The 13,659-nt window shown below is 44.6% G+C and overlaps 1 protein-coding gene across 3 annotated transcripts in view; it reads right to left on the bottom strand.

Moving 5' to 3' along the window:
- Nucleotides 1-3,165: 3,165 nt before the first annotated feature.
- The window catches only part of LYAR (Ly1 antibody reactive), a 22,899-nt gene continuing 12,405 nt past the window's right edge, over nucleotides 3,166-13,659 (bottom strand). For all 3 annotated transcript variants that reach the window (XM_011987807.1, XM_011987809.1, XM_011987808.1), the window contains exons 7-10: nucleotides 8,713-9,115; nucleotides 7,912-7,998; nucleotides 3,992-4,077; nucleotides 3,166-3,485 (exon numbers count right to left, since the gene is read on the bottom strand). In XM_011987807.1, coding sequence (XP_011843197.1) covers nucleotides 3,351-3,485; nucleotides 3,992-4,077; nucleotides 7,912-7,998; nucleotides 8,713-9,115 — 711 coding nt within the window. In that variant the 3' untranslated portion in view covers nucleotides 3,166-3,350. The remainder of the gene's footprint in view (nucleotides 3,486-3,991; nucleotides 4,078-7,911; nucleotides 7,999-8,712; nucleotides 9,116-13,659) is intronic.

The raw sequence follows: 13,659 nt of genomic DNA, 5'->3' as shown, positions 1-13,659 counted from the left end.
CGGGCTCAAGTGATTCTCTTGCCTCAGTCTCCTGAGTAGCTGGGATTACAGGTGTGCACCACCATGCACGGCTAATGTTTGTATTTTTAATACAGATGGAGTTTCACTATGTTGGCCAGGCTGGTCACAAACTCCTGACTTCAAGTGATCCAACCTGTTCAGTCTCCCAAAGTGCTGGGATTACAGGTGTGAGCCACCACTCCCAGCCTCATTTGCATTCTTTTGACTTCTTCTGCATCGGTCTGGGTCTAGCTGCCTCGTCCATGTGCAAAAAGAAGGGAAACTTTGGTTCACTTCTTGGCTTCCCACTTGTTCTGAGCCTGTTTCCTTGCTGGAGTGCTAAGCACCTACTGTGTCCCAAATTAAGGGCATGTAACAGTCCCACATTTTAAGTTTTGGGAGGTTGACAGAGTCCATCTTCTCCCAAATCCTGCTGGTTCAGCAGCATCACAGGAAATGGCTGGTACACAAAGTTGACAAACGCCAGGAATCCCCAGAAAATGGAACATCAAGGTAAGACAACCACAGTATGTCAAAATGCATGCCTGGCAGCCTTGGAGATACCCAAGTGTCAGGCTCATCAGACCAGCCTGAGGACAGGCAGAACATGGTAGAATTCAGCCATATACCCAACTTAGACAAAATGAAGCTGAAAGACCTTACAGCAATATCATTAGATCACGTTCTAAAGTTCCTAGGAACTTCAATATCAGGTGTTTTGAGTCCAAGTCAGGCAGGCAGCTGCCCAAACTGGAAAGGGTGGTCTCTGCAAGGACATTGGGAATGACCCCTGGACCATGCTTTGCAGCCAGATCCCTGGGGCGACTGCACTTACAGTTAGTCCTTCCTGCCATTGACTGCAGACTCTTCCATGACATGGACCATCAGAGTCACCATCATTAGCTTTGCTTCTTTGTCCTTGTACAGTTGAGAGAGCTAAGGCCACCTCCAACCCCCGTGGGACAGATGCTCTGCTGAATTCCTGAGCAGCACAGCCAGCCCCAGAAGTTCTAACTCTCGAGGACCTGGGGTAATGGATGGCAAGAACAGAAATGAAGACTCTGCTGCAGTGCTAAGGACACCTTTTAATTGCATCACATTTGCCAAACTTTGCCTTAAATGTATCACAGTCACTGACAGTTTTGACTGAAAAATAAAGATCACTGATATGGTTTGGCTGTGTCCCTACCCAAATCTCATCTTGAATTGTAGCTCCCACAATTCCCATGTGTTGTGGGAGGACCCGGTGGGAGGTAACTGAATCATGGGTGTGGGTCTTTCTTGTGCTGTTCTTGCGATAGTGAATAGGTCTTATGAGACCTGATGGTTTTATAAAGGAGAGTTTCCCTGCCCAAATTCTCTCCTGTCCCTTGTCTGCCGCCATGGAAGACATGCCTTTTGCCTTCTGTCGTGATTGTGAGGCCTCCCCAGCTACATGGAACTGAGTCCATTAAACTTCTTTTTCTTTATAAATTACCCCATCTCAGGTATCTTTATCAGCAGAGTGAAAACAAACTAATACAATCACAAACCGAAATACCACGGTGCTTGTAGAGCATCATGTGACTCTCACGGGGTGGCCCTGCCTGTCCCCTGTGCCCAGGTGATAACTGCAGAGCACACCTCCCCCTGCTCCCCGGAGTGCTGGCATAGGAAGATTTCTGGACTGGACTGGGGGGGTCACAGCTCTGTTCTATTTTTGTCCCTAATTAGGTATGTGGTCTGGGTTGTTTCACTATCTCAGTTTCCTTTTGCTTTCTAGAATGTCTAAAGCTTCACATGGCCCCAAAATTGTTACTGGTGACAGTAAGAGTAGTGACAGCACCCACTGAGAGGATCTATTGTGTTTAAGGAAACATGCTGTGTCCTTTACATGAAGTAGTTCATTCACTCACAACCTTTACTATCCCCATTGTCCAGCTGAGAAAAGTGAGGCTCAGAGGTTAGCCAATAAGGGACAGAGTCAGGACCTGACTCTAGGCCTGATTCTGAAGGCTGCATCCTACTCATTCTGACAGTGCCACTCAATTCCATCGCCACACTTATACGTGGCACATACCCTAATAAGCACTGAAGTCAAGATGCTGCTTGGCTTGGCTGGCAAGTCCCAGAGAGAAGCTGCTCCATGGGCTTCTGGACACTCAGAGGCTCAGACAGGGCCTCTGTCCTCCCTCTCACTCCTGACCCTTTAAACCACTTGTTCCATGTCCCAGACTTGCTTTTGTGGGGAATTGATGAGATATTAACGAAACTGGCTAAGGGGTAATCCGTACTAGAGCACCAGCTTTTAAGGGTCTTGTGGGCAAAACCTACTGAACCATCCAAGAGGTGGCAAAAAGGCTGTCCTACAGCACGATCAACCAGGACTTCAAACACTGTTTCTGAAAACATTCAGTGCAATTAAAGTGCTGGAGCAGCCACACAGCTGCACAACAGACTCAGTCTCCGACGAGCTATTTCCCTGCGCCTGTTACTTCCAGTCACAGGCCATGCTCCTGAATCCAGTCACTGACAAACTCGTCTCTTTGGCTGACGGTGGATGGGGCCAGTGTGGATGGGTGAACCTGTTACAGAGAAGCCTCCTCCACAGCACCACACTTCTGGCTACAGAAGGATTAACACATACAAGACTCTTGTCATGAGCATTCCCGCAGGTCACATAACATTCTAACAACACAAAAAACAAACGCACAAAACATCTCTAATTAAAAATGTGTAGAAATAGCTGGGCACAGTGGCTCACGCCTGTAATCCCAGAACTTTCGGTGGCTGAGGCGGGCGGATCACTTGAGGTCAGTTTGGGACTAGCCTGGCCAACATGGTGAAACACTGGCTCTACTAAAAATATAAAAATTAGCCAGGTGTGGTGGCGGGTGCCTGTAATCCCAGCCACTCAGGAGGCTGAGGCAGGAGAACTGCTTGAACCTGGGAGGCGGAGTTTGCAGTGAGCTGAGACTGTGCCACTGTACTCTAGGCTGGGCGACAGAGACCCTTTCTCAAACAACAACAACAACAAAGTGTAGAAACGATGTGGTTAAAATGAATACTTTTTAGTCTGATCAAAAGAGGAATTACTTTTTTACTTGTTGCTGTACTACACTGAAAAAAATTTTTCACACAAAATTATTTTGTCAAGTTCAATAATTTTTGCCACAACAAATTTAAAAGTTTGGACAAGAATATATTTTACTTTTCTCATAAAAGTTATACCAAAAATACATTTTTTCTTAACTTAAAAATATAGCTTCAAAAAGCAAAATTTGAGTTGTTAGAATTCATTACACATTTTATAAACAGCAGTGAAAGGAAGAAGACAGCAGAATGGATTCAATTTTTAAATACAGAAATGTTCATTTCACAAGCTTGACTTTGTCCTTTAATAACTTAAAGGTAGGGTTCTTGCTGATTTTCTTGTTAAAAATGACCAGGAGTTCCTCTTCGGATCTGTGATGCTCATCTGTCACTGTGTAGTACCGAGCTAAAACCTTCACAAAGAAAAACATCAAATGAGTGTATTTCACCTGGAAATTTATCTTAAAATGTTCTGTCTTTAACCCAGAAATAGGACAACAGTAAAAAGTAAAAGAAACCCAGGAGTAAGTTACTCAGGTGTGCTCCACTTGTGAAAACCCAGGAGCAGCCACGTGTGGGGGCTGGGTTATGTGTGAGTCACCCTGAGATACAAAGTAAAATAAAGGAGAAGAAACCATTGCTCTGGAACAGGCGAAAGAGAGCAAATACCTAGAACAATAATTTCCAAACAATAAAAATTAAATAAATGGAGCCTCTCTTCAAAGTCTTATAAACAAGCCCAAAATCTAGAAACCACCCTGGCTGAGGCTGTGTGAGGGGCTTTGGAGCAGCTTGAAAATCACTGAGACACACACAGATTTTCAGTGTTTTAGGTGAAAAAAGAAAAAGCAAACAATTGTACATTTAGAAATCAGTTCTCCCCAGTTGTTAGACACGTGGGTTTGTTCATATGCCATACCTTTTTCCTTAGCTTTTTTATTGTTATTTCATTGTCTGGGGCCTGTTTCAGAATTGCTTTAATCGTTCCCTTCCAGTTGAATTTACCTACAATATAAATAATAATATTTAAGACAAATGTTTTGTTTTACTATGAGAAGGGTAAAGAAACAACTTCTGCAACACCTATTTGCTTCCCAGGAAATGAGTTAACCCTGTAATGAACCGGACTCCACAGCACCATGCATCTGTTCAATTCCAGTGTCCTAGAAGCACTCACTACCCTTCACAGGACTGACTCTTAGAGTGAGCAGGTGCCCACGTGCCATCGGTATGACAAACTCCTAGAGTTGATTTAATGAACTCAACACAGATTTCCTAAGAATCCACTAAGATCATGGGGCTGTCCCTGCACAGTAGGGAGGACAAAGATGAGCAAAAGCAGCCTGACCTGGAATGAGAGGGAGGACAATCACAGACTATTAAAGAGGGACTAAAAGTCCTCATCTAGGGGACTTCTGCTTCTGGGAAGATGGAGTGGACATACTTTCCCCATTCCTCCTGCCCGCTACAACTGAGAACCCTGAAACTATACACACAAGAAACATAGGAAGATTCTGAAAGACAGAGACCAGCTGGGACCTTGGGGCCTGCAGAGCAACACGAGGTGAGCTTCTTGCCGCCTGTACCCCAGATCTGGAGCTCAAGAAGCCAGCAACCTGAACACCAACAGCCACAGACAAAACAGTTCCAACAGAAGCCCGCGCTCTTGGCAAAGAACCAGGAAAGGGCAGCCTAGCAAGACAGAAGACTTTTGTACAATAACCACCCTACCACAGCCTCACAGCACAGAAAAAACGGTGGCTCCACCCCCACCCGCACCAGCCAAAGCCGAGTGGGGAGCCTGAGCTCTCTACCTTTGCCAGGCTGTAATGAGGGATGGTGTCACAGAAGGCCAAGAAGGAATTCAGGGTTCTCAACCATACAGGCCAGTCCTGAGGCTGCCCCTGCTGTGATGTCAGTGGAGCCTGCACCAGGAGCCCTGCCCGGCAGGAGCAAGAAGTGGCCGAACTCAGGTGCCAATGGAGGCTGAGCGGGGAGCCTGGACTTCCGCCCCCACCTGACAGCAACAAGGCCGTGCCCCTCTACAACCACCAAAGACGTGTGAGAGAAAGCCAGGTAAAATTGAAAGCATAAACAGGATCTCACACCTTACAAAAACAACTAACTCAAAATGAATCATGGACTTCAATATAAAATGTAAGACTAGGAGGCATTTAACATAGACCTGAAATTTGCTGAGAGGATATATCTTAAGTGTTCTCAACACACACACACACACACACACACACACACACACACACAGGTAAACTATGTGAGGTGATAAATGTGCTAATTAGCTTGATTGTAGTGACTATTTCACAATGTACATGTATAATAAAACATTAAGTTGAGCTGGGCATGGTGGCTCATGCTTGTAAACCAGGCACTTTGGGAGGCTGAGGCGGAAGGATTGCTTGAGCCCAGGAGTTCAAGACCAGCCTGGGCAACACTGCAAGACCTCCATCCTCACAAAAATTTAAAAATTCGCTGGGTGTGGTGGTGTGTACCTGTAGTCCTAACTACTCAGGAAGATTGCTTGAGCTCAGGAAGTTGAGGCTGCAGTGAGCCATGATCACACCAATGCTCTCCACCCTGGGCAATAGTGAGACCCTGTCTCAAAAAATAAAATAAAACACAGTAACACATTAAGTTGTACACCTGAAATACATAAAATGTTGATTTGTAAAAAAAACAAACAAAAAAAAGTTACCCAATAAGATAATTTAGAAAACAAAACAATTTTTAGGCTCTCGGGCTAGGTAAAGAGTTGTTAGCACAATCCATAAGATAAACTGATAAATTAAACTTTATCAAAATAAAACCATTTGCCCTAAAAAAGACTCTGTTATGATGAAAAAACAACAGACTGAAAAAAATTCACAAACCATATGTCCCACAAAGGAGTAATATTTAGAATAAAAAATTCAAATCTCAACGTAAAAAAAAAAACAAAAAAATCTCACAAAAACAACCACCACCAAAAAACCCCCAAACAACTCAAATTTACTTCAGAAAAACTGACTTAGTTCACACAGAAACTTGCACATCAATATTTACTCTAGCTTTATTCATTAATAACCAGAAATTACAAACCTCCCAGGTGTCCCTCAACAGGTGAATGATGAAAGAAAGTGTGACGCATGCATAGCATGGGATACTTCTCACCAATAACATCAATATTATCAGTTCAGCAGCCTGGGTGAATCTTCAGAGAAAAATGCTGAGTGAAGAGTCAATCTCAAAAGGTTACATACTGTATGATTCCATTCATAGAACATTCTGAGATTACAGAAATGAAGAACAGATGAGTGATTGCCAGAGGCTAAAGAGGGGGTGGGGGTAAGAGGGAAACGGCTATGGCTGCAAGAGGGCAGCAGGAGGCAGCCTTGTGCGATGGCGATGGAAATAGAAGCTGATCAATGTCAACATCCCGGCTGAGATGCTGTACTACAGTTGTGTAAAGTGTTATCCTGGGTGGCAACAAGGTAAAGGGTACGCGGATACATAAGGACGCCTGAGTCTCCATTATTTCTTACAACTGCATGTGAGTCTACAGGGATCTCAAAACAAAAAATGTAACAACAACAACAACAACCAAAAAAACCGTTCCAGTTGTCCCCCTTGAACTGCAGGGATCAGAGTTCCCAGACCCCCAGTGGATACCTGAAATCACGATGGTACTGAACCCTATATATACTGTCTTTTCCTCAATATTCATGCATATCTATGATAATTCTCCACTTATAAATTAGGCTCAGTAAAAGATTAACAATAACTAATAATAAAATACAACAATTTTACAATGCACTATAATAAAAGTTATATGAATGTGCTCTCTCTCTCTTTCTAAACACTTTATTGTACTATCCTCATCCTTCTTGTGGTGAAGAAGGCACAGACCAGGACAGCAAGAGATCTCGCCATGCTGCTCAGAACAGCAAGCAATGGAAAACTTATCAATTGTTTATTTCTGGAATTTTCCATACCACAGACATGGGGGCACTACTGTTTACAAAGTTGAGAAGGGGGTTTTAAGCTAAGGGATCTAACCCAACGCTGGGAGTCACTGAACTCTGCTAATAAAGCTGCAGGCCCATTTGAGTCCTTGGACCTGTTCTGAACTGCAGGATCCTGGGGGTTGGGGGAAGTGGCAGAGAAATGACGACTTGCCACCTCCCAACAGGTGTGAGTGCTTCAGACCTGAGGAAGCAGGAGAGAAGCTTTGTGTAAGAGGCAGCATTTCAGAGGGCCCGTGAAGGCCAGGGACTGGATTCTGAGGTTGAAGACATTAGCAAGGAGATCCCAGAAACAGGCCCAGAGATGGGCAGGGGCACAGCTGAGGGGACTTCTAAAAGGACAATGAAAGGCAGGGATGAGAGAGTTGGGGAGGAGCGAAAGGGAATGGTCTCAGAAAGCTATATTAGGTTTATTTAAATTCCCAAGATAACATACATTTCCAAACTAGATTGCTTTACTTTTCTCCTTAAAGACAGTGGGTGAGAGGCACTGTAAGACTGACTCATACACCCTAGAGAACTGATTTTACTTTCAAATTCTTATACATGCCTCTGGAGGGTAAGACCCTATCAGAAGTTCCCGGGTTACACCTTCCTCCCCGAGAAGGGGGCATCTATCGGCCCCTCTCCCAACCTACAAGGGACCGTGCATTTCTTTTCTCTCTCTCTCTCTTTCTTTTTGAAAGTGGTATGCCCATGGCTCACTACAGCCTCAAACTCCTGAGCTTAAGTGACCCTCCTGCCCCTGCCTTTCAAGTAGCTGGGACTAGCAGCGAGAGCCGCTGTGCGCAGCTGTGCTCTTGGAATGACAGCAGTGATATACCTTTTGCAGGAGCCTCATGGTCTTCTGGTTCTCCGCCCTCAGGATGCTCTGGGAGCTTCATCTTTTTCTTCTTAGAATCTGTTTCAACTATTTGGAAAGATTTTTTTTAAAGAAGATTTTGCATTTACGCTAGCAGCTACCATTTAATAAGACCTTATGCGAGCTAGGCACGCTCCACATTATCATCTCATTTCTCCTCCAGGCTGCCTAGCCAGCCCCGGTTTACAAAATGCCAGGAGGGTTTTATCCTCCTCCATGCTGGAGATGGGACGAAGGGAGCTGAGAAGTGAGGTCATTTGCCTGGGCAGGGCCCAACTCAGCCTGGCCACAAAGCTTATGCTCGTTCCCTTACTTGGTTCAAAACACAAAGTCTAGCTGGGCGCGGTAGCTCATGCCTGTAATCCCAGCACTTTGGGAGGCCGACGAGGGCGGATCACCAGAGGTCAGGAGTTCGAAACCAACTAGACTAACATGGCGAAACCCCATCTCTACTAAAAATACAAAAATTAGCTGGGCCTGGTGACACATGCCTGTAATCTCAGCTACTCAGGAGGATGAGACAGAAGAATCGCTTGGTGGAGGTTGCAGTGAGCCGAGATCGTGCCACTGCACTCCAGCCTGGGCAACAGAGCGAGACTCTGTCTCAAAAAAAAAAAACAAAAACAAAACATTAAAACCACACGCGCACACGTGCGCACACACACACGCACACACAACACTAGGTCTAACAGGATTAAATACCCCAAATTCACAGCTTTCCCGGTTTTTAGATGAATCCTGGAGCATTGGCCAGCCACTTACCTTCTGAGTGCCTCCGCTTCCTCTTTCCTGCACCCACGTTGGCCTCTTCCTCACCAGCACTGTCCTTGCGCTGCTTCTTCTTCTTGCTCCTCTTCCCTGCAGAGCCGTTGGCCTCAGGGACTTCCTCTCCACCAGCCCCAAGGTCAGCCTCCTGTCCCTTTTTACGCTTCTTAGGCTTCTGATTCCTTGAGTTTTCCTGGTGGTTTTCTAATTTTAGTTCTTTCTTTTCTCTTTTCCTTTTCTTCTGCCGTTCTTCCTTTCTTTCTCTTTTATTCTTCTTCACCTCCCCTTGCTGTTCCACGGCATCTTTCACTTTGGAGGGTGGAACCTTGGTGGAGATTTCTGCACGAGGATTTGCCACTGGGTGGAGTGGCTGTTGATCCTGTTCCTTACTGACTGGTTCCTTATTATCAAGCAAAACCAAGAAACACATATTCATTTTAAATGTGTAAACAGAGTTGTCACATTATTGCCTGGGCTACTACATAAACTGTTTAAGAAAAATGGTCGATTTTATCCCTTACCGTTTTATAACTGTGACCCCCTACCAGCAGCTAAAATGTAGCAGTAAATATACAAAATGGGAAACCACCTCCCCCAGTCCCCACCCCTCTGTCTGCACGGAACAGACATTTTCATTCCATTGCAAAAGCGAAGAATCCTTATGTCGCTGAAGATAAGACCTTTCATTCCAGTTCACTATTCGCCTTTCAGATAAGAGTACTTAGGGGTGGTAGGAACCACTGGATGTATGTGTCTGCAGACCTGGGTTCAAGTTCCAGTTCTGTTAACTCCTAGTCAGGGCAAGTTATTTATCTGTTTCACACCTATTTCCTCATCTGTAAAATGAAAGGTAGTAATTCCTGCCTTACACATGGGCAGATGAAACGAGGGAAGATCCATCACGTGCTTGTAAGCACAGTGATGCCCAATAAACCAGTCCACTGTGTGTGAAGAGTTTTGTAAATCATCAGCATTGGAAAATGGTAGTTATTATCATCATTATTCAGACTAGAAAGTTACCATTAGAAGAATGGTCACCATTCTCACCATTCTTGTTTTTTTTTTTTTTTCAATGGAGACAGGGTCTTGCTCTGTTCTGTTGCCTAGGCTGAAATGCAGTGGCACAATCTCAGCTCACTGCAACCTCCGCCTCCCAGGCTCAAGCAACACTCCTGCCTCAGCCTCCCAAGTAGCTGGGACCACAGGCACAAGCTACTATAACTGGAAAATTTTTGCATTTTCTGTAGAGACGGGGTCACCTATTCTTTACGTATGGAGGGGTCTCTCTCATGGTTACCACTGTTAAATGCATTATTATTATTATTATTATTATTATTATTATTATTATTATTTTGAGACAGAGTCTCACTCTGGCACCCAGGCTGGAGTACAGTGGTGCAATATCAGCTCACTGCAACCTCCACCTCCCAGATTCAAGTGATTCTCCTGTCTCAGCCTCCTGAGTAGCTGGAATTACAGGCATGCGCCACCACACCTGGCTCATTTTTGGATTTTCAGTACAGACAGGGTTTCACCATGTTGGCCAGGCTGGTCTTGAACTCCCAACCTCAGGTGATACACCCGCCTTGGCCTCCCAGAGTGGTGGGATTACAGGTATGAGCCACAGCACCCAGCCTTGCATTACCTTATTAAAATCAGCACATAGATCCTACTTTAAACAATGACATCAGCACAGTTCAGTCCCAATCCTTCCTAAACTCCCTGAGCCCCTTTCTCAAGAGATGACCTGGAGCAATTTATTGAACTGCTCCATGTTCCCTGATGCCTCTGGAGAGAAAGGGAGTGGCCAGTGGCAGCAGTCCAGGGTTGCTTCCAGGTGTGAGAAACCACTGAGTTGACGCACCTGCAGGCGGGGTTCAAATTCCGTCTGTTAGTCCAGCCAAATGACAGGGTAAGTTACCTACAGTCTTCCTCCTTTGGGAGATTGTGGGTAGCAAGGAAGAACAATGTTGTCAAAACTGGACCCAATAAAAAAAAAAGACTAGATTTCACTAGAGTGCAAGGACTCAGGACTTAGACTCAGACCTTAAGGCTCAGTCCTTGGCTACAGGAGCAGCATTAGAAAATGGATACTGGGAAGGCTGAGGCAGGAGAATCGCTTGAACCTGGAAGGCAGAGGTTGCAGTGAGCCGAGATCATGCCACTGCATTCCAGCCTGGGCAACAAGAGTGAAACTCCGTTTCAAACAAACAAAAAAAAGAAGAAAAAAAAGAAAAGAAAATGGATACTGTAGGCCTGTACGCTGGGCGCAGTGGCTCATGCCTGTTATCGCAGCACTTTGGGAGGCCAAGGCAGGCAGATCACCTGAGATCAGAAGTTCAAGACCAGCCTGGCCAACATGGTGAAACCCCGTCTCTACTAAAAATACAAAAATCAGCTGGGCGTGGTGGCGAGCACCTGTAATCCCAGCTACTCGGGAGGCTGGGACAGGAGAATCGCTTGAATATGGGAGGCAGAGGTTGCTGTGAGCAGAGATCACGCCACTGTACTCCAGCCTGGGTGACAGAGTGAGATTTCATCTCAAAAGAAAAGAAAAAAAGAAAATGGATACTGAACTAAGGAGTTCAAGTTTTCTCAGTAGCAGTAGTTTAACATCAAGTTGTCAAGGCTCATGGGGAAAAGGGCAGAGGATGTCAGAAATAGACTTAGGAAGAAGGGGACAAAGAAACTTCACATCTATCCTTCAATTTTGTTGGTATCTTCTAGTAAAATATTATCATTATTATTATTATTATTTGAGACTCAGTCTCGCTCTATCACCCAGGCTGAAGTGCAGTGGCACAATCTCGGCTCATTGCAACCTTCGCCTCCCAGGTTCAAATGATTCTCGTGCCTCAGCCTCCTGAGTAGCTGGGATTACAGGCGCACACCACCATGTCCAGCTAATTTTTGTATTTTTAGTAGAGATGGGATTTCACCATGTTGGTCAGGCTGGTGTCGAACTCCTGACCTCAAGTGATCTCCCTGCCTCGGCCTCCCAAACTACTGGAATTACAGGCATGAGCCACTGCACCTGGCCATAAAAAAGAGAGGGAGGCACACATTTTCCCATCTGGCGGCTGCTCAATAAATAGGTAAAACAATTCTTCCCCATCTCCTTTTTACTTCATTACACACTCTTCTCAAATGTGGTGTCCTCTGTGATGCCCTCCCTGACTCTTTCCTAACCGAGCACCTCCTTCAGTCCTGGCCTCCCAGTGGCTCTGGCTTCTTCCCAGTGCCGATCAGGACCTGACATTACACCATGGACCCGTAGGTGGCTGTCTATCTCCCCCACTAGAACATAGCTCCAAGCAGCCAGGACCTTGGCCTAATTATGGTTGCATCCACAGTGATCAGGTGAACTGTGGTATAGGACAGATGGGGTCCTATCTGTGATGGGGTATAGGACAGAAAAACATCCGACCTGACATCTGGCAGAGTTACAGGAGGATAAACATCCAAGGTATGGAGGACAAGGCCTCAGGACCCTCTGCTCTGCACTACAAACACGAGGTATGCTGGGAGGGTCACAGTGCAAAGGCAGAGGTGAGGGATGACAGGCTGTGTTTCGCAGAGCTCAGGGTCTACCAGGGGCTATTTACTCCTTATTTTATTTAATGTTTAGTATGTTCATACTTCAAAAGGGAAACTGGAAAAAACTTTTTAAAACCCTGCAGTTGAAGCAATTTCAAATCTTTGATTCTTAGTTAAAACAGAAATAACTCTAAAAAATAGATGCCACCAAGATAAGGATGCCCTCTCTCACTCCTATTCAACGTAGTGTTGGAAGTTCTGGCCAGGGTATTCAGGCAAGATAAAGAAATAAAGGGTATTCAATTAGGAAATGAGGAAGTAAAATGGTCCCTGTTTGCCAATGACATGATTGTATATTTAGAAAACCCCATCGTCTCAGCCCAAAATCTCCTTAAGCTGATAAGCAACTTCAGCAAAGTCTCAGGATACAAAATCAACGTGCAAAAATCACAAGCATTCTTATACACCAATAACAGACAGCCAAATCATGAGTGAACTCCCATTCACAATTGCTACAAAGAGAATAATATATCTAGGAATCCAACTTATAAGAGATGTGAAGGACCTCTTCAAGGAGAACTACAAACCACTGCTCAACAAAATAAAAAGAGGACACAAACAAATAGAACATTCCACACTCATGGATAGGAAGAATCAATATTGTGAAAATGGCCATACTGCCCAAGGTAATTTATAGATTCAATGCCATCCCCATCAAGCTACGGATGACTTTCTTCACAGAACTGGAAAAAACTACTTCAAAGTTCATATGGAACCAAAAAAGACCCACATTACCAAGACAATCCTAAGTAAAAAGAATAAAGTGGGAGGCATCACGCTACTTGACTTCAAACTATCCTACAAGGCTACAAGTAACCAAAACAGCACCTTACTGGTACCAAAACAGATATATAGGCCAATGGAACAGAACAGAGGCCTCAGAAGTAACACCACACATTTACAACCATCTGATCTCCGACAAACTTGACAAAAACAAGAAATGGGGAAAGGATTCCCTATTTAATAAATGGTGCTGGGAAATGGCTAGCCATATATAGAAAGCTGAAACTGGATCCCTTCCTTCTACCTTATATAAAACTTAATTCAAGATGGATTAAATGTTAGACCTAAAACTATACAAACCCTAGAAGAAAACCTAGGCAACACCATTCAGACATAGGCATGGGCAAAGACTTCATGTCTAAAACATCAAAAGCAATGGCAACAAAAGCCAAAATACACAAATGGGATCTAATTAAACTAAAGAGCTTCTACAGGGCAAAAGAAACTACCATCAGAGTGAACAGGCAACCTACAGAATGGGAGAAAATTTTTGCAATCTACCCATCCGACAAAGGGCTAATATCCAGAATCTACAAAGAACTCAGATTTACAAGAAAAAAACAA

Source organism: Mandrillus leucophaeus, unplaced genomic scaffold, assembly GCF_000951045.1.
Source record: "Mandrillus leucophaeus isolate KB7577 unplaced genomic scaffold, Mleu.le_1.0 Scaffold317, whole genome shotgun sequence".
NCBI lineage: Eukaryota > Metazoa > Chordata > Mammalia > Primates > Cercopithecidae > Mandrillus > Mandrillus leucophaeus.
The sequence above is the reverse complement of the archived record's forward strand: the minus strand, read 5'-3'. Positions and strand labels throughout refer to the sequence as shown.